Genomic DNA, 21,086 nt, shown 5'->3' with positions numbered 1-21,086 from the left:
CCAGATGTAAGCCCAAGTAGCTATAGCCACCTGATATTCGATAAAAATGCCAAAAATACTCATTGGAGAAGAGACAGCCTCTTCAGCGAATGGTGTTTTGAAAACTGGATAAATATCTGCAGAAGGATGAAAATAGATTCTTCTCTCTCGCCATGCACAAGAATTAAGTCCAAATGGATTAAAGACCTTAACATCAGACCGGAAACTTTGAAACTGCTAGAGGAAAAAGTAGGGGAAACCCTTCAACATATTGGTCTTGGCAAAGACTTTCTGAATACAACCCCAATTGCTCAGGCAATAAAACCACAGATTAACCACTGGGACCTAATGAAATTACAAAGATTTTGCACCGCAAAGGACACAGTGAAAAAAGCAAAGAGGCAACCTACAGAATGGGAAAAAATCTTCGCCAGCTATATATCTGATAGAGGATTAATATCTAGGATATACAAAGAACTCAAAAAGTTAAATAATAAGGAATCAAACAAGCCAATCAAAAAATGGGCTATGGAGCTAAATAGAGAGTTCTCAAAGGAAGAAATACGAATGGCATATAAGCATCTTAAAAAATGTTCTACTTCACTAGTCATCAGGGAAATGCAAATTAAAACTACATTGAGATTCCATCTCACTCCTGTCAGATTGGCCACCATCATGAAAACAAATGATCATAAATGTTGGCGGGGATGTGGGAAAAAAGGAACCCTTCTGCACTGCTGGTGGGAATGCAATCTGGTCCAGCCATTGTGGAAAACAGTGTGGAGGTTCCTAAAGCAGCTAGAGATTGATCTACCATATGACCCAGCTATAGCGCTCCTAGGCATATATCCGAAGGACTCACCTCATTTCCTTAGAAGTACATGCTCAACCATGTTTATTGCTGCTCAATTTATAATAGCTGGGAAATGGAACCAGCCTAGATGTCCCTCAACAGATGAGTGGATAATGAAGATGTGGTACATTTATACAATGGAGTTCTACTCAGCGGTAAAGAAAAATGAAGTTATGAAATTTGCAGAAAAATGGATGGACCTGGAAAGTATTATACTAAGTCAGGTAACCCAGGCCCAGAAAGCCAAGCGCCACATGTTCTCTCTCATATGTGGATCCTAGCTACAGATGACTGGGCTTCTGCGTGAGAATGAAAATACTTAGTAGCAGAGGCCAGTAAGTTGAAAAGGAGACATAAAGGGTGGAGAAAGGAAGGGAGGAGGCTACTTAATAGGTTGATATTGTATATATGTAATTACAATGATTGTAATGGGGAGGTAATATGATGGAGAATGGAATTTCAAACGGGAAAGTGTGGGGGTGGGGAGGGAGGGAATTACCATGGGATATATTTTATAATCATGGAAAATGTTAATAAAAATTAAAAAAAAAATTCTTTGTTAAAAACAAAACAAAACAAAAAAAAAACTATAGGAACTTTTAAAGTTAGACTGAATGCATTATATTTTACATCAGCTTATGGGGACCAGGGGTGTAATGTGGTGGCTGATTAAGGTGTCCCCTATAAACTTAAGTGTTCTGAATGCTAGGTTCCCAGCTGATGGGAGATTTGGGAATTAACCCCTTCTGGAGGCAGCGTATTGTTGGGGGTAGGCTTATTCGTATTATAACCAATGTCCTCTTGCCAGTGTCTAGCACACTCTCCTGTTCCTGTTGTCTACCTGATGTTGGCCAGGAGGTGATGTCCACTCCCTGCTCATGCCACTGTTCCAAAATAACCCTTTTTCCCACAAGCTGCTCTTGGTCAGGTGATTTCTGCCAGCGATGGCAACCTGACTGCAACAGTAAGACTTTAAGAAAATGTAAAAACTGTATGTTAAAAGGCTTATTCAGGGCTGGAGAGATGGCTTAGTGGTTAAGGCACTTGCCTACAAAGCCCAAGGACCCAGATTTGATTGCCCAATACCCACTTAAGCCAGATGCACAAGGAGGCACATGCCTTTGTAGTTTGTGTGCAGCGGCTGAAGGCTCTGGTGTATCCATTCTCTCTCTACATGCCTCTTTCTCCCTCTCTCTCAAGTAAATAAATAAAATATTTTAAACATAAGGCTCATTCAACAAAGAAAGCTACACATACAAATAAAGTTGTTTTTTTTTTTTTGTTTGTTTTTTGTTTTTTTCTGAGGTAGGGTCTCACTCTAACTCAGGCTGACCTGGAATTCACTATGGAGTCTCAGGGTGGCCTTGAACTCACAGCGATCCTCCTACCTCTGCCTCCTGAGTGCTGGGATTAAAGACGTGCGCCACCACGCCTAGCTACATATAAAGTATTTGCATATCCATGTTCAATAAGAGATTAAGATCCAAAATGTACACAGAACTTCTTTTTTTGTTTGTTTTGTTTTTGCTTTTTGAGGTAGGGTCTCACTCTGGTCCAGGCTGACCTGGAATTAACTCTGTCATCTCAGGGTGGCCTTGAACTCATGGCAATCCTCCTACCTCTGCCTCCCGAGTGCTGGGATTAAAGGCGTGCGCCACAACGCCCGGCTTGTACACGGAACTTTTAACACTCACAACAAACAGGCAGATTCAAACATAGGCAAAGGACACAGGGGTAGCACTACAGTCTGCGGTCCTGGCTTCTCAGAAGGCTCAAGCAGAAGCGTGAGGGCAGCCTTGGCACACAGTGAGACCTTGTCTCAAAAAAAGAAAAAAAAAGAAGTCAAGTGATAAATTTAGTTATATATATTCTTCAAAAATTTTAATAATTATAAAACTAAAGGAATAAGGTAGTGACACATGCTACAGTATAGAACCCTGAGGTGTTGCTGAGTGAAAGAAACCAGATGTGAGACCATGTAGTGTGAGATCCTCGTTATATGAAATGACCAAAACAAGCAAAACCCACAGAAGCCAAGAACAGACTACTGACTAACAGGTGGAGGGGAAGCAGAGTGACTGCTAAGGTCATGGGACTCATTCTAGATAGGGGCAGAGCTGGTGGCAGCTGAGCAATGAACACTAAATGCTACTGAGCTGTTCAACAAAGTGATAGAAACAGTAAATGTTAGATTCTTTAGAGTTAAGAGAAAACGCATAAAGGCCAAAAAGATTGTGACTGGTGCCAGGTGCTCAAGGGGCAGGCCAGTCAGCATAATGTGACCCTCCCAGCTATATACTCCCCAAATCACCTGTATTGTAACCACATCCTGCAAAATTTTCACTTCTTTCCTTTTTGGTGCATGTGTTCTTGTGCATGTGACTAGGAACACACAAGTGCCACAGTATACATGTGGCAATTAGAGGACAACTTTTGGATGTCAATCCTCACCTTCCACCTTGTTGGAGAGAAGGGTCTTTCATTGTTCACTGCTCCATTTGCCAGACCAGTTGGTCTGTGAGCTTCCAGCACACTCTGCTGTCTCTACCTTCCTTTTAACCATAGGCATGCCAGGATTGCAGATGCCCACCATAGCATCCAACTTTTCCCTGGGTTCTGGGGGTCTGAACTCAGGTATTCACAGTGCACAGCCAGGGCTTTATCCTCAGCTCCACATTTTCAAGTTTTCATCTGCCTCTGATATATCTACCAGTATAGCTTGTGACCCTGCTAAGGCTCAAGGAGGCCACCCTAGCCATTTACATCTCCCAGGCCAACTCTTGCAGGTACCACAGACACACAGTTCCCATGGTGGTCCCACTGACCACAACAGGGTTTTCCTGTCTCTAAGATGGGCACTAACCTGAGGAGAACATAACATCAAAGTGTAAAGCCTGGGAAAACCCATCTGAGGGTACTATCATATCATACATACCAGGGGAATGAAGGCCATCCTACACCCCAGTGAACCATCCAGCCAAGCTGTCATCAGCAGACAAGACAGACGGATGCAAAAGCAGGAAGAAACTTTCTCCTCTCAACTACCCAAGGATCCTGCCCAATACCTAGCCTATGACCTACTAAGCAAAAGATTTATGGAATGTTCTGACAAACTGAGTGGTCATCTCAGCCTCAGAGCCACACTATCAAGGACCTACTCATGTGCTCAGGTCAGTTCTCAAGGATCAGCCACATTCTCTGCATGCACACAAGGTAACATGGACTTACTCTATCTCACACCCAATCCTACCCTCCAGCAGAGATCCCAACCCTTCAGGCATCCTATGACCCTTCCAACATTTCAAGAGCCCCACCAACTCAGAGTTATCACTACAGCATCCACACAGGGAAAGGAGAATACTTGAGTCTGAGCCTCTGGGACAGGCTGAGACAGGTGCACAAATGCAGCTGGCTGCTCCACTGCCCTGTGTGAACAGGTCTATCTGGAGACACTCCTGGCACAAAATGGGGCAAATGAACAGTCTTGTCACCATGGTCATAAAGACATTTAGGTAGCAGACAGATACTATCTGAAGCTCCTGCCAGCTACCGATCAGCAGTATGAAGGCTGAGGAGTGTGGTGACAAGACAACCTCATCTTCTCTCCCAGGTGTTTACCTTAACTTATTTTACTCTTTTTTTGGGGAGGGGGGTGATTTTTTCAAGGTAGGGTCCCACTGTAGCTCAGACTGACCTGGAACTCACTGTGTAGTCGCAGGCTGGCCTTGAACTCAAAGAGATCCTCCTACCTCTGCCTCCTGAATTCTGGGATTAAAGGTATGCCTCCATGCCCTGCTCTATTTTATTCTTTTATGTACTCATAAAGACACACTGTTGTGTGACAAGTCCCTCTCTTGGGGCGGCATGGACATCCCAAAGGCAAAAAGTTCTGGAACAGCATGTAGCACTAACACAAGAAACCTCATAGTCCTATAGGTAACAAGGACTACAAAACACAACATGCCAGCCATCTGCTCTGTGGCCTCTACAGGCTGCCTGGGGCTTCTGCAGGAGACTACCCTCTCACAGGCTCAGTACTCACCCAGCCTGTCAAGAGCCTCTCCAGGCACAACCTCCATACCCCACCTTACTGATATTCTCCCTTGATCCTCTCACCCCACAGTCCCAGGTGGGCCAAGCACCTGCTGTGCCAACTATGTCAGCCTATGCAGCCTTGGGCTTTTCTCCCTCACTGTTCAACTGCCCCAAAAGCTCTCACCCCAGGGGCCTTCTCAACACTGCTTGTGAGACACAGTCAAAGACAAGAATAGAAGCTCCCTTTGGAACTCACTGCTCCTGGAACCTGGTTCCCTTATCTCCCACCAAGAGACTCAACAAGAAAATAAATAGGGCAGCACAAGATGGAGAGAGGGCAGATCAGGCCTGGGGTGGCTTACACTAGAGCAGATGTATTAGTGCAGTGTCCAAGTTTCCTAGCCTGCCTGGGTCTTTTCCTCCTGAGAACAAATCAGGGCACCTCTTGAACCTTTCATCATGCCACCAAATGACCAAGTCAGCTCCTCCCTGATGAAATGTTAGCCAAACCCACAGAAAACAATGACGGGCACCAGCCAACATGAAAACCGTCCCCAAGATGGTAACAGCAACTCAAGCTGAGGTCATACTCCTCACCCGGGCAAATGTCCCTGGGCCCCTAAGCCCTGCTTCACATATGGCACCCGCCCATTTCCCTGGCATGATGATCAGCTGTTTCAGCCATAACATGCAGGACATGTTAAAAGAAATTCAACTGAGCACTCACTGTCTTCTCCGGGACAAGGCATGCCTGGCTGCTCAGGGATGCTCGGGAAAACTAGACAGAAAGAAATAAATAAGAGGATTAGTGTCCCCTGTGCTGTTAACTCTTTTCTTTAGGGAAAGCCTTTCCCTGAACAGGTCAAAGGGCTCACCACAGGGTTCATGAGGACCTGCTCTCGGGAGATATTTTTTAGGGCAGAACCTAAAAAACATAAGCACCTCCATGTGTCAAACCTTATTTGTAAGACTTTAGGGGAACAGGCAACCAATGGTTTCTAGACAGCAGAATTGTCAGAGGAAAATTAGTTCTTTGCATTAATAAATTAATGCAGAAACTAGAGAGGATGGTAATTACACCAACTGAGGGGCTGGAGTGATGGTTTAGCGGTTAAGGCATTTGCCTGCAAAGCCAAAGAATCCAGGTTTGATTCTCCAGAACCCACATAAGCCAGATGCACAAGGGGGCACATACATCTGGAATATGTTTGCAGTGGCTAGAGGGCCTGGTGTACCCATTCTCTCTCTCTTTCAAATAAATAAATAAAAATAAACACTTAAAAAATGAGGACTGAACCTAGGGATTTGGGAATGGTAGGCAGGCACTCTATCAGTAAACTACAGCCCCAGACCTCTTGCTAGGCTGGCCTTTAATATTTGATCCTACTGCCTCAGTCTACTGAGTAGCTGGGGTCATACCAGGCCCAGTTAAAGTTGACTTTTAAAAGTACATAAAAGAAATGGGAAAGTGTGGGCTGGAGAGATGGCTTAGCGGTTAAGCGCTTGCCTGTGAAGCCTAAGGACCCCGGTTCCAGGCTCGGTTCCCCAGGTCCCACGTTAGCCAGATGCACAAGGGGGCGCACACGTCTGGAGTTCGTTTGCAGAGGCTGGAAGCCCTGGCACGCCCATTCTCTCTCTCTCCCTCTATCTGTCTTTCTCTCTGTGTCTGTCGCTCTCAAATAAATAAATAAAAATTAAAAATAAAAATAAAAAATAAACTTCCATTTATAAAAAAAAAAAGAAATGGGAAAGTGTGGGGGTGGGGGGGAGGGAATTATCATGGGATATATTTTATAATCATGGAAAATGTTAATCCCTCCATATGGCTAATTCTCAGGTGTTCTGTCAAAGATGTCCATGGTTGATGAGGGTTCCCTGGGGCCACCTATCTTCATAGACCACATGGGCAGGTTGAAAAGCCCACCCACAATCACTCACCGTGAATGATGAGCACTTCATCCCTGTGCTGACAGGCGAGGCGGAAGGCCTCCTCCAGTTCCATTTGTGAGGACACGGTGCAAGGGTCACCTGGTAGGGGGTAGCAAGATAAACCACTGAGGCTCCAAGGTCTGAAGGCAAAGTAGTCTGAAATGGTGCTCACATAGCACATTGACTCATGTTTGTAGAGCAAAGTCTCGCTATCTATGATCTGTACACAGCAGGATTGAGAGACCACAGACCAGCCATCCAGACCAGTGAGTGGTTCATCAATCTTCAGAAGGAAGCAGTGTTAACTTGTATCCCTGGGAGCTTCAAAAGCTTTTGGGCAGCAAGAAAAGTCAAGAACCTTCTCCAAGGTGGCCCATGTAGCAGGAGAAGTCCCTACCCTCTAGGCTGAACAAAAAGAAAAATATAGAGTCGGAGCTGGAGAGATGGCTTAGTGGTTAAGGCACTTGCCTGCAAAGCTAAAGGACCCAGGTTTGAGTCTCCAGACTCACATAAGCCATATGTACAAGGTGGCGCATGCATCTGGAGTTTGTAATGGCTGGAGACCCTGGAGTGTCCATTCGCTCAATCAAATAAATAAATAAATATAAAAAAATGTAATGTTGGGCATTGTGGCACATGCCTTTAATCCCAGCACTTAGGAGGTAGGGGTAGAAGAACTGCCATGATTTCAAGGCCAACCTGAGACTACATAGTGAATTCCAAGTCAGCCTGGGCTAGAGCAAGACCCTAGCTCAAAACACCACCACCAAAAAAAAAATTTAACAAAAAATGTATACAGTCATAATCTGCCCAGTCTTCAACAGATGGCTGCAGTCAGTCCTAAAGGCAAAGGAGTTCCTCTTGATCATATCCTATCCCATCCCCATTTTCTTTTTCTAAAAAAAGTATTTGATTTATTAATTTATTTACTTAAGAGAGAGAGAAAGAATGGGTGTACCAGAGCTTCTGGCCACTGCAAATGAACTCCAGAAACATATACCACATTGGCATCTGGCTTACGTGGGTACTGGGGAATCGAACCTGGGTCCTTAGGCTTTGAAGGTAAGCACCTTAGCCACTAAGCAGTCTCTACAGCCCATTCTCTTTTATTTCAAATTTTTTAAAAATATTTTTTTATTTGAGATCAAGAGAAAGAAGCAGACAGAAAGAGAGTGAGTAGGCAAAATAAATAAATAAATGAAAGTGAGTATGGGAGCCGGGCATGGTAGCACACTCCTTTAATCCCAGCACTCGGGAGGCAGAGGTAGGAGGATCACCATGAGTTCAAGGCCACCCTGAGACTACAGAGTTAATTCCAGGTCAGCCTGGACCAGAGTGAGACCCTACCTCAAAAAACCAAAAAAAAAAATAAAAAAAAAAAGAAAGAAAGTGAGTATAGGCACACCAGGGCCTCTTGCCCTTGTAAACAACTTCCAAATGCATGTGCCACTTTGTGCAACTGGCTTTACATGGGTACTGGGGAATCAAACCCAGGCCATCAGGCTTTGCAGACAAGTGCCTTTAATTGCTGAGCCATCTCTCCAATCTCTCCCCACCCCACCCATCCCCATTTTCTAGATGTGGGTCTGACGGAGAAAGAATGGGGGGGAAGATACAGAGAAGAAGAAACAGAGATAAGAGAAAATGGACAGACAGGAAAGGAAGAAGTAGAAAGGAAGAGAGGAGGGCTGGAGAGATGGCTCAGCAGTTAAGGCGCTTGCCTGCAAAGCCTAATGAGCTGAGTCTGATTCCCCAGTACCCACATAAAGCCAGATTCACAAAGTGGCACACGTGTTTGGAGTTTGTTTGCAGTGGCTAGAGGCCCTGGTGTGCCCATTCTCTCTCCTTGACAGACATGGTGGCACACACCTTTCATCCCAGCACTCTGGAGACAGAGGTAGGAGGATTGCTGTGAGTTTGAGGCCACCCAGAGATTATACAGTAAATTCCAGGTCAGCCTGGGTTAGAGCAAAGTCCTACCTCAAGAAAATAAGAAAAAGAAGGAAGAGAGGAGAGAAGGTAGAGAGGAGAGGGGAAGGTAGAATGGATGCCTCAGAGCTATACTTGGCCTCTGGGCTTGGCTAGGGAAATAAACAGCTATTCATTCCAAAATCAGCTGCCAGAAAAGCCCAGGAAAAAAGGAAGGTTAGGCAAGGGATAAGGACCTGCTCAAAGTGAGCACCTAGGAGGCCCACACAACCTCTCCCTGTACTTGAGACTAGAATCCACTAGAAGGGACCCACCCTTCTGTCAGGCATTTAATGTTACTCTGTCAGGCCCAAATGCAGTTCCCAATTATGCATTTGTAGGTGTCCATACTGGGGAAATGTTGGTTGTACTAAGTTCAGTTTACACAGCTTGACATCTTGTAGGAGAGGATGGAGGCTGCTTTGGCAAAGCCCAGTGAAACTCAGTTTGACCAGCACAGGACTGAGGCTACCTTCACTGTCCACCCACTTGAGAGTGAGAGGGTGCTGCTGGTGTAGGCCACACATATCCCGCACTTCCTCACACAGCTCCTCAAAGGTTGTTGAGGCATCCACACTCGTGATCAGGATGTCCCTGGAAACAAAGAGGACAGGGATATCTGTAACCAAAGTCACATTTAAATTAGACTAAACACTGCTTATTAATTGTCCAAGTTACTGATTAGATAAATAAAATTAAAATCTTCCCCAACATAATATAACAGACATCCACAAACATGAAATAGGAACTACTGACCAGTTTTTAAAAATGATCCCCAAGGCTCTATAAAAAACCAGGTTAGCCTGGGATGGTGGCACACATCTTTAATCCCAGCACTTAGGAGGCAGAGGATCGCTGTAAATTCAAGACCAGCCCGAGACTACATAGTAGAGTTCCAGGTCAGTTTGAGCTAGACAGAGACACTACCCCAAAACAAACAAACAAACAAAAAATAGGTCAAAACATCAAATGGCACCCCCTGGTAGAGGCTAGGCAACTGCAATGGCAGGATCAGTTCACACCCATTGGTTTAATTAAGGTAAAACATGACCATCAAGCCTTCCCTTAAACCTTGAAGCTACAAACAAGGACATGTCACCCAGGAAAATGATATGGGGAGAATTTAATAATTCAGTAATCAAAGCAGCTTTTTTTAAGCCCTGAAGGGATGACTTGACCCACTTTGACCCAAGTGCATCTGTGAAATAATTCCAGGGATAATTTTTAGAAAATCAAGTCACAGAATGTCACTGCCTTTTATCTTTTTACCCCAAAACAAGAACTGAGCCTCTGTAGTAGGTTATGGCTCAAGGGTTCATAGCTGCCCCAAGATAGCCCTTCAATGGCAAAGGAGAAACCTCACCTGCCCCCAGAAGACTGACAGGCAGAGGAATAGAGCCTCAGAACCAACGCATTTCCATGGAAACTCTAAGCAAGAACCACACTCTTGCTGAATTTACTTGAAGTTGCAGTGAAAATCTACCCGTGTCTGATACCCCCCGTGAAGGGCTTGCAGAGGGAAAACCAAAAACCTCTGAGACAAAAATACAGGTTGAGGGCTGGAGAGATGGCTTAGCTATTATGTTATATGCCTGCGAAGCCTAAAGACCCAAGTCCCATGTAAGCCAGATGCACATGGTGGTGCATGTGTCTGGAGTTTGTTTGCAGTGGCTGGAGGTCCTGGCATGCCCATTCTCCCCCCCCCCCAACTAACAAATAAATAAAATAGGGCTAGAGAAATGGCTTAGCAGTTTAACGCTTGCCTGTGAAGCCTCAGGACCCTGGTTCGAGGCTCGATTCCCCAGGACCCACGTTAGCCAGATGCACAAGAGGACGCACGCATCTGGAGTTCATTTGCAGTGGCTTGAAACCCTGGCATACCCATTCTCTCTTTCTCCCTCCCTTTCTCTCTTTTTCTGCCTTTTTTTTCAAATTTTTTATTTATTTATTTGAGAACAACAGACACAGAGAGAAAGACAGATAGAGGGAGAGAGAGAGAATGGGCGCGCCAGGGCTTCCAGCCTCTGCAAATGAACTCCAGACGTGTGTGCCCCCTTGTGCATCTGGCTAACGTGGGACCTGGGGAACCGAGCCTCGAACCGGGGTCCTTAGGCTTCACAGGCAAGTGCTTAACCGCTAAGCCATCTCTCCAGCCCTTTCTCTGCCTTTTTGTCTGTCGCTCTCAAATAAATAAATAAAAATAAATGAAAACATTAAAATAAATAAATAAATTAAATAAATGTTTTTAAAAAATACAGGTTGTAGTGGACACTGCAAGCCTTATAACTGGCCAGCCAGCCCAAATGAGCCAACAGGTGCAATAGTGGCAGGTCTGTCATGGTGGAAACCAACTTCCCTCTAATTGGACTGGAGGCCCACTCCATGGGAGAAAACACATCCCTGATACTGAAAACTTAAAACAGGGGTAGTCATGAGCCCTAGGGGTGTAATATTTGCTGATGTCTGGAAAAATGTATATACTATGCTTATCAAACTGCCCAATAAGCACTTCTCTTAATATTTATACCCTTATATTAATGCTACTCTCACTTTGGGTAGAGAATCTCTTTTCAGATGGCAGTGACTTTGAGATGACTCAGAAGGTATCATAATGCTAGAAAGAAGTGACTGGAGTACTGAGTAACATCTCGATCACACCTTCAAAGGCTCAGGGTCTAATGCGGAAGAGGTGGTGGAAAGCATGTAAGAGCCAAAGGAAGGGTAGGTCTCTGTACAGCATGCTCCCTCCAGACATAAAATGGCCTGGATATCCATGACCTCATAGTGCCTGACACTACCTACACAAGACCATCATAAGAGGAGGAAAAGACCATGACATCAAAATAAAAGAGAGGGGCTGGAGAGATGGCTTAGCGGTTAAGTGCTTGCCTGTGAAGCCTAAGGACCCTGGTTCGAGGCTCGGTTCCCCAGGTCCCACGTTAGCCAGATGCACAAGGGGGCGCACGCGTCTGGAGTTCATTTGCAGTGGCTGGAGGCCCTGGCGCACCCATTCTCTCTCTCTCCCTCTATCTGTCTTTCTCTCTATGTCTGTCGCTCTCAAATAAATAAATAAAAAATAAACAAAAAAATTAAAAAAAAATAAAATAAAAGAGAGACTGAATGAGATGGGGAGGGGATATGATGGAGAATGGAATTTCAAAGGAGAAAGTGCAGGTGGGAGGGAGGGTATTACCATGGGATACTTTTTATAATCATGGCAAATGTTAATAAAAATTGAGAAAAAAAAAACAGGTTGAGGTGGTTGCTGACCCCCTGGCTCCCCACCAGGCTGTATGAATTGGGTCTAACAAGCTTCTGTATACAAAGCCTTTGCCCCTGACAAAATTCAGAGTAACAAGGACCTAGCATTTACCACTCCCCAGCACATCAGCTGGTAACTTCAGTCTCCCCAACCCTGGGGGTGAGGGAGAGAAACCCCCAGCTTCTCACTCCTTCCTACCAGAACTGGCCATCTAGTACCTGCCCTAGACTCTACATACTGCATAGAAACTTACCCAGCTTGTATTCACCACAGTCTGTAGAATAATGGCAGATAAGGAAACTTAGGCAGACAGGCTAAAGGGAGAGGACTTCATAGACCAAGTTTCCAGGCACTTGTCACCTGGGGTCACTCTGCTTAAGTGCCCGTACTATGCAGCACACTAAGAATCCTCCTGTCCTTGACCTCTCTCTTCCTCCTTCCTACTGAAAGCTATCCTCTGCCCCTCTGAGTGTCTGGAGGACGGGGTAAGTTCCCATGAGACCCCAGAGCTTTGGAAGTGGCACTTCAGACTGAACCACCACCCTGGTCACATACTAGCTTAGGAGATGGCTCTAGGCATCAACCCTGGAGGCAGCACCAGCATGGACGGACTACTCCTCCCTGATCCTAGGTCTCCAAGGACCACAGCATGTCTTCCAACACTACAGTTTGTAACAAGCACCTGGAGAGATGGCTTAGCGGTTAAGGTACTTGCCTGCAAAGCCTAAGGACTCAGGTTTGATTCTCCCGTACCCAAGTAAGCCAGATGCACAAGGGGGGCACATGCATCTGGCATTCATTTGCAATGGCTGGAGGCTCTAGTGCACCTGTTCTCTCTCTCTCAAATAAAGAAAAAAAAAACTTTTTAAGAACCTGGTCAAGAGAGAAGAGCCACCAGTTTGGATGTCCACAGTCTCAGAAAAGCTGGCACCTCAGCCTGGAAGCATACTCTTTAAACCAGGCTCATCTATGACCCCTGTGTTACCTGGAACCCCTCAGATATGAGTGACTACTGGGGGTGTGGGTAGGAGGGGCTCTGATCTTGAACTTGAGAAGGCCTGGGGGATAACAGGAGGGCAGATGGGCATCAAATCACCCTCGCTTTTCTTTTTTCTTTTTGTTTTTTGAGGTAGGAACTCACTCTAGCCCAGGATAACCTGGAATTCACTGTGTAGTCTCAAGGTGGCCTCCAACTCATAACAATCCTCCTCCCTCTGCTGGGATTAAAGGAATGCACCACCATGCCTGGCTTGCTTTGTTTTGTTTTGTTTGTTTCCGAGGTAAGGTCTCACTGTAGCAGGCTGTAATCTCAGTGTGGCCTAGAACTCTCCAGCGATCCTCCTACCTCTGCCTCCCAAGTGCTGAAATTAAAGTCATGTGCCCACCATATCCAGGTTTTCTTTTCTTTTTTTTTTTTTAATATTTTTATTAGTCTTTTAGCAAGCAGAGAAGGAAGAGAATGGGCATGCCAAGGGCTTCTTCCACTGCAAATGAACTCCAAACATGTGCCACCTTGTGCATCTGGCACTGGGAAGTCGAGCATGGACCATCAGGATTTGAAAGCAAGTGCCTTTAACCTCTGAGCCATCTTCCCAGCTCCCAAACCACCCTTCCTAAGGACAGTGTTTGACCCTGAGCTGTGGCTCTGCCACCTCTCTCAAAGCAGCAGCATCTCACCCTAGACCATTGCCTTCTGGGATAGAACTTCATCCTGTCCCACAGCTTTCATAGCTGAGGGTGGATCTCTGCAGACACTTTCCCATGTCGCTTACCTAGGGTCTGCAAGCCCCCCCACACACACACTCAGGTAGTCAGACAAGGAAAAATGGAGAGGAGTGCTGGAAAAAAGTCCCTTCTGGGAAGGGAGAACAGAGGGAGTGAGGAGGGAGAGGGGAAGGGAGGGGAGGGGAAGAGTAGGGAGGGGAAAAAGGGAGCAGGAAGGGGTGGAGAATGGGAGAGAGAAAAGGGTAGGGAAAGGAAGAGGAAGAGGTGTGTGGGGGGGGATTCCATTTTACCAGCCAGGGAAACTAAAGTCAACAGGTTGAATTACACTGCTGGTAACCAAAGCGATCCCCAAGGGCCAAAACAAGAGAGAAGCAGGCAAGTAGCCAAGCCTGGGATTGAGGACACTGTTCATGGTCCCCAAGTGATAGCTGAACTGACCGTGGGGGGAAGGCTGAACAGAGGGTGCAGTGCCCAACCACTCGAAGCCCTCAGGGTATGACTTGCTACAATAAGGACCAACCCTGACCATGTGTTGCTCAGCTTGGGAATTTCATGCTGGAAAGGTGATTGCAGTATCTGCGATTTGTCAGGCTCAACACAAAATGTGAAAGGTGGATGCACCCAGGGCCTGTAGCCACAGCACAGCTTTCCCTTTTGCCAGCTACACTCCAGGCTGAAGGCAGCGCTTTGGACCTGACCTCTTTGGGTGAAGCTCATTACCAGACACCCCATCAGGCAAATCCCCCTACCTTTTGGTTTTATTACAAACCCCACCCTGACTCCAGGGCCACCAAGCATGGGGCCAGAGTGCTGGAGAACTAGTTGGAAAGTTTCCATGACAAACTGTGGGGCCAGGAAGTCCCTAAGGTCAAACTTCCTTCTGCTCAAGCAGAAAACCACCTCAGAAAATGACAGCCACTTGCTTGAGTAGCCTGGGTGGCTAGCAGAGGAGCACTTTGCAAAACCCCAAGGAATGCTGAGAGCCCATTTCACCCGCTGGGCAAGCATTCCAACCCCTTCCCTCCCCACTGCAGCAGTAGTGACCCTTGACTGTTGACCTTTGACCTGGGAGTACCCAGGTCTCAGGTCGGGTTTCTGGAGACAAAACATAGGTGGAAGAAACAAAGTGCTAGTCTTCCACTACCGAGGTCAACAACTGAGGGGCGGGACCCTGTGATCCTCCAGCTGTTGCTGGGCGGACTGGCCTCCAAAGTCTCCACCCCCACCTGCTCAGGGCACCAGCAATGACACCTAATGATGGCCCCATTTCATAGCAAGGCAGGCACAATCTAGAGGACACAGCCAGGACAAGCACCAAAGCAGGCCTCCAGCAAAATGATGGAGGATTCCATCTGTCCAATCCTCAAAGACAGAACAGGGCTGTATTCTTTTTGGAGATCTTAAAAAAAGAAACACTGCTGTCACGCAAAACAAGTGTCTCAAGTGTCCCCAAGACGTGACAGGGCCACTCTGTTCTCACCATTGCAGGCGCTCATGGGTACACCTTCCCACGAGCTCAAAGATTTTTCTTAAACTAAAACCCTCTATTTCTCGATATCCACCCCCTTGTGTTTTTTTGTGTTTTGTTTTGTTTTTAGGGGCAGGGTCTCACTCTAGCCCCAGCTGACCTAGGACACACTGTGTAGCCCAGGCAGGCCTAGAACTCACAGCAATCCTCCTGCCTTTGCTCTACAGTACGGGCATTACAATCCTGTGCCACCACACCCATCTTACACTTATTTCCTTCCTTCTTTCTCCCTTCTTCCTTCCTTTAAGGAACTCACTTTGTAGTCTAGGTTGGCCTTGAACTCAAAGCGATCCTCCCACATCAGCCTCCCGAGTCTTCTGGGATTAAAGGCGTGAGCCACTTAATCCTGATTTTGGGGGGGGGGATGTGGTGGGCGGAGAGAGAAACGCACCATAAGTTTTCACCATCTGATGGAAACTTTTAGTTCTTATAGGTTTGTTTCCTCGGTGTCCCTAACCATCCGTGACCAGGGCGAGGAGCGCGCAGCGACGCCACGGACTGAGCCTGCCCAGCAGGCGCGCAGTTTCCCGCGGGTGACGATCAAGGGCAGCGGAGCGCCGCGTCACTACCTTGCCTTCCCTCCCCTCCCCCGTCCCGTAAGCGGCCGCCCGGAGCTCGCGACGGCGCCCGGGCTCTGCCCAGCTCTGCCCTGCCCGGGGTCCGCGCGCTCACCCGCCGAAGTGCGCCTTCAGACGGACACGGCCGCCACTCCCGTCCATCTTGGCGTACGTCCTGCTGGGCATGGCGCGCTCCGGCCAGCCGCCGTCAGTGTTGCGCCTGGGGCGCTAGGGCCATGGTGCTGGGGCCCCCCCCTCCCTCCGCCAGAGGCGGGCCGGGGGATGTCAGGTGAAGCAGACGACGGAACACGGAACGCGGAAGGGAGCGCGCTGCGCGGGACCGACAGCGCCCGCCGGGCCAACTCTGCTAAACTTGGGTTGAGGGAGGGGCGGGGTGGGCGCGGCCGCCGAGAGCTGGAGGGCGGAGATGTGATGTGGGGGGGGGGCGTCTAAACATGGCTGACTGAACGACCAATCGACGAGGCGGACAGACCCGGCCGTGGCACCTGTGACCAATGAGAATGAGGCGTGGCCGCTACCTGAGCCAATCCTCTGGGGAACGCGCGGCCGCAGCCCAATGGCATGCACGGGGAGGACTACCTGTCGGGGGCGGGGCTCTGTCACCTGCGGCCAATGGGAACGTGTGCGGCGCGGCTCTGCCTAGCAACGGGGGCGGAGGGGCGGGGGAGATTCCGGCCGCCTGCCGCGTAGAAGCAAGCCTGGCACGGCGCGGCACGTCAGTTCACCTCTGAGGCCGCTGTGTGGAGAAGCCCCGAGAACTTTCTTCCGGAGATGCACGTGTTCAGGCGCTCCACCGTGGGAGCTAGCGGTCCACGCTGAGGAGACGCGATCGGAGGAAGCGCTGTCTCCCGGATCCTGTGAGGAGCAGAGCACTTGGCAGCCCTCTCGCACCCCGGCAAATCGGAGGTCCCAGGCAGGGAAGGACTATCTACACTCTCTGTCCCTGCTCCGAACACTTGTAAGTACTTTTCAATCCTTCGCTTTCATTCCACAGATGCTCCTGGCGCTCCTTGGAGCCAGGCACTGAGGAGAACACGGTGGCCATGGTCATAGATCCTATAGTGTTCCCTGTCAAAGCTCTATGTACTCCTTGTCGCCACCTCGACCGCTTCCTTTGGAACACCTCTGCCCCCGCTCCCGCGCACACACACACCCCACTCCTAGACTTGACATAAAACGATCACTTCCAATATTTTGAATATTTCTTGAGATGGGAACTCACCATGTAGCCCAGGTTCTCCAATGCTGGGATCACAGATGCGTGTCACTCACAGACTTCATTTAATTTATTTATTTTCAGTATTGGGATCTGAACCTAGAGCACTGCATATGTGAGGCAAGTGCTCCACCACTGAGCTATATCCCTGGCCTGTTTTTCTACTTTTGACCCTCCTGCTTTTATCTCCCAAGTGCTGGGATGACAAGCTTCTTGGACTTTTCTTACCTTCACCTTGACAGCACCCCAGGGTTTTATTCTCCAAAGCTTCTTCCTCCCTTCTCCTGGTCACCTAGCCTTTATCATTTACTTATTTATTTGCGGGGGGGGGGGTGTTGTTTAAGACAGAGACTTCCTGTGTAGCCCAGACTAGTCTGGAGCTTGTGAGCCTCCTGCCTCACGGAGTGCTACCATGCCCAAAACACAACCTGTAGTCTAGGTTCCTAGGCCTCAGACTGCAGTGGCTTCTCACCCCTAGGCAGATCTCCCCTCAGCCCTGGTTGGGCCTTATGCTGCCCCACACCCTTTCAGTGCTGAAAGCTTCCTCCACTGCCCTGACCTCACCTCAGCTACTGCTAACTGTATGGCACCTTTCTAGGGACTCTGCTCCCCTACATAATCCCCACATACCACTCCCCCCACCCCATCTGCTAACTCACAGCTTTACCTTTAACCTGTTCTTATAGTCTAAGCAAGCCCAGTGCCACCCCTAGTGGTTCCCATTGCCCTTGTATGGAAGCTAAGTCCTCACCCCAGACCATTGGTCCCCACAGGACCTGGAACCTCATTCCTTTGTTCCCTCACTCTCCCCTGTGCTCATCCTGGCTTGTACCTTCTCAGTTCAGGCTGCTGTCACACTTCTTTGAGTCTGACTAACATATTTGACACTCATGTGAAGCAATCTGACTGCACCACCACCTTCATGAGGTGGGATTCTTGTATCCAGCTCTAGCACACACAGCTCCAGGGTCCTCAGTTGGGCTGGAAGGAGGGAATAGAGTAGAGGGTGATGGACAATGCCTGGGTCAGGCATGATAATGTCCTGTACCCAGGAGGTAGTGTTCATGATGTTAGGAGTGTCTTACTTGCCAGCAATCCAGCTGGTCCATGCTAAAACCTGAGTCCCTCCCTTGGCAGGAGCATTTCTGGAAAGTTTAAATCTGATCCTGACATTGTGGTTGGTTAAGCTCAGCCCCAAGCCCTGGCTTCATGGCTGGTTTACTCAGTCCTCATTCAGAAACTATAAATGACCCCAATTTAGGTCACAGGGTGGGCTCCACTCCCTCTCTCCTTCCTTATGGTGGGATCTTTATTTACTTCCTCTTCTTCACTTCTGTCTCTCTTTTTATTTTTTGAATTAGGGTTTCTCTCTAGCCCAGGCTGACCTGGAATTCACTATGTTGTCTCAGGCAGGCCTCAAATTCACAGATTAAAGGAGTGTGTCACCATGCCTAGTTTGTCTTTCTCTTAGTCTAATAAAGTCTCTCTAAGGGCTGGAGAGATGGCTTAGCAGTTAAGCGCTTGCCTGTGAAGCCTAAGGACCCCAGTTCAAGGCTCAATTCCTCCAAGACCCATGTTAGCCAGATGCATGCTCAAGGGGGGGGGGGCACATGCGTCTGGAGTTTGTTTGCAGTGGCTGGAGGCCCTGGCATGCCCATTCTCTCTCTCTCTCTCTGTCACTTTCAAATAAATAAATAAAAATAAGCAATTTTTAAAAAGTCTCTCTAAACTTTACCCTGTGGTCTATGGATTTTATTTCTTTAAATTCATAAGACAAGAATTCAGGGTACCCTAAATTTATTGGTGCACTGGTGTATTTGTGTGTTGGCAAGGGACCTCAAAATTTCCATTTCATGAGGGGCTGGAAAGAAAAAGGTATGCCCTTGGTGGGACCAGGCCATCTGATGGAGAGCTGGTGCAACAATTCTAGCAGAATTTCCTCCCTGGCTATCTAACCAGAGGAGGAAGTCCTTGATGCCACTACTTACCTCAGGTAGGAGGGCTGGTTGGTGTGTGCCCCCTTCCCAGACCCTTTTGGTTACAACAGCCTGAGCTAGCTGGTAACCTTTCCAGCTTGGGAAGCCTTGTTCTAGGAAGAGCCTCTGGGGACCTCTGTTCTGGAAGCTGGGTATTGGGTGGCCACCAACCAATCCCCAATCTTGTTGAGGGAAAACAGGCTGCTTGACTTGCGGGAATGGGGGGAGGGGACACATTTAATCCAGGTAGAAGGTCTCTGAGGATCCCATCCCCAAGTCCAGCCCTGGTGGTGGGGGAGGGAGGACCTGCCATAAGGAATGCCAAAGGCTCTTGGAACAGAATGCTGAGAACCTGAGAATTAAAGGTTCAAAAGCCTCCTCAGGCTTCTGGAGTCCAGACCCATCCCTCCCAGGGGGTAGAAGCTTGGTATTGCAAAACAAAAGCCCCACCCAGGCTGTAGGTCTCCACTGAGACAGTAGGGCAGGTCATAGGGATAATTCCCACAGCCAGATTCCCCCAATTGGTGAGGCTTCTGGGCTGAGAGACCCAAAGGCATGCCCCGTGGGTAAAGCCATGGTGTTGCCTGGCCAACTGCCAGTGTTTGTTCCTAAATTCACCAACCACTCCCCTCAGGCTAGATCCCCAGGGTACCTCTTCTTCCGCCTCCCCCCCCCCCCCCACAGCCTCTCCAGGCTTCTAACACAGCAGAATGAATAGCTGTGCTAGAGCCACACTGGCTCCCAAGGCCTCAGGTTCTCAACAAAGGAGGGCAGGATTACCATCCTGGCCACACCAGTCATAGTCTGGTATAATGGCAGGTTTCAAGGACTCTCCCAAGGCAAGTGAGGTGTGGTGGTAACTCATGAAACCAGTGAGGTGGGGCAGACACCAGGCAGGTGTGAAATGGCCCAGGGGCAGGTAGGACAGACATTTGGCACAGACAGTGCATACTCCCATAATCACTATCACTTGTCTTCTAAATAAAGAATGTTAGCTGGTTGTAAAAGTGACCCAGACTTACAAAGCTTTAGCTGCAGGGAAGTGGGAGAAGGTGGAGCTTCTCTCCCAAAGCCCAGCTGGGCAAGGGGCCAAAGATGCCAGGTCAGCACTTTCTGTCACTCCTGGGACCAGCCAGCCAAGGGGCAGGGTGGATGAGAAGAGGGAGTCAGTGACCAGGAGAGGACCAAGTGAGACTGAGAGCATCCCCCTCAGGGCTGGGACGCCCAGGCTGCTCACCCCTACCTCCAGAGATGTGGTTCTGAAGTAGGCCCAGGCTTCCCTCAGGGTTTCTTTGGTAATGTCCTTATAGTGATACCCTCCTATGACAGAAAGTTCAATATGACTTATTTGTCCCCTGAGGAGGGTCTCATAGCCCCACCTCCAGGATAGCCCCTTAATCATCAAAGCTCACATAGCGTTTGTGCTGGCTGCATACTGGGAGCAGCTTGGGAGCTGGCATTTGCATGTGTAGGAGCCCATGGGTCAAGAGTTATTTCTCACACTGCCAGGTGTGAGGCTGACCTGGGTGGAGCCTGGCGAGGACCCCAGGGGCTACAGGAAAGGCCCAAAACATGCTGACAGGTGGTTGGCACTCATAGTGGAGGGTCAGGCAGCAGATGTTTCCTTTCTTTGTCAGGGGTGAAATGAAGAGAAGCAGCCTCAAGTGACAACACCCACTTCATTCATTGGATATTGCTTGAGAGCCCAGTAGGTGCCAGGAGTTGTTCAGGGATACAGTGATATCAGGCTTGTGCCTCCATGCCACCTGCATGCTGGTAGAGACCAGGTTCTTAAAGAGGTTGGCTTGGGGATCTGAGGACATGTACAGGGAAGAGAAGTGGTGGCCATGCAATGATCATGGAGCCTTGGGGACAAGAGAGTTCTGTGAAAGCCAAGGCTGTGGTAGCAGTGAAGAGGAGGATGGGGAGTGGGTGAAGGAGTTCAGGAGGCACCAGAAGTACAGTGTGCTTGAATGCCACGTCCAGTTTTGCCTTGCCTCCATATTTTTCTGTGATTAGGAATGTGACTAGTCCTGG

The 21,086-nt window shown here is 48.3% G+C and overlaps 1 protein-coding gene across 2 annotated transcripts in view; it reads right to left on the bottom strand.

The window, feature by feature from the left end:
* Window positions 1–16,145, bottom strand: part of Prkcz (protein kinase C zeta) — a 145,783-nt gene extending 129,638 nt beyond the window's left edge. Inside the window, exons 1-4 of one of the 2 annotated variants that reach the window (XM_004657725.2) lie at window positions 15,952–16,145; window positions 9,237–9,358; window positions 6,806–6,895; window positions 5,595–5,645 (exon numbers count right to left, since the gene is read on the bottom strand). In XM_004657725.2, coding sequence (XP_004657782.1) covers window positions 5,595–5,645; window positions 6,806–6,895; window positions 9,237–9,358; window positions 15,952–16,022 — 334 coding nt within the window. In that variant the 5' untranslated portion in view covers window positions 16,023–16,145. The remainder of the gene's footprint in view (window positions 1–5,594; window positions 5,646–6,805; window positions 6,896–9,236; window positions 9,359–15,951) is intronic. The other variant, XM_045149682.1, reaches the window with a different exon arrangement.
* Window positions 16,146–21,086: the final 4,941 nt, after the last annotated feature.

Source organism: Jaculus jaculus, chromosome 5 (assembly GCF_020740685.1).
Source record: "Jaculus jaculus isolate mJacJac1 chromosome 5, mJacJac1.mat.Y.cur, whole genome shotgun sequence".
NCBI lineage: Eukaryota > Metazoa > Chordata > Mammalia > Rodentia > Dipodidae > Jaculus > Jaculus jaculus.
Note: the sequence above shows the minus strand (reverse complement) of the source record. Positions and strands in the feature narration are given on the sequence as shown.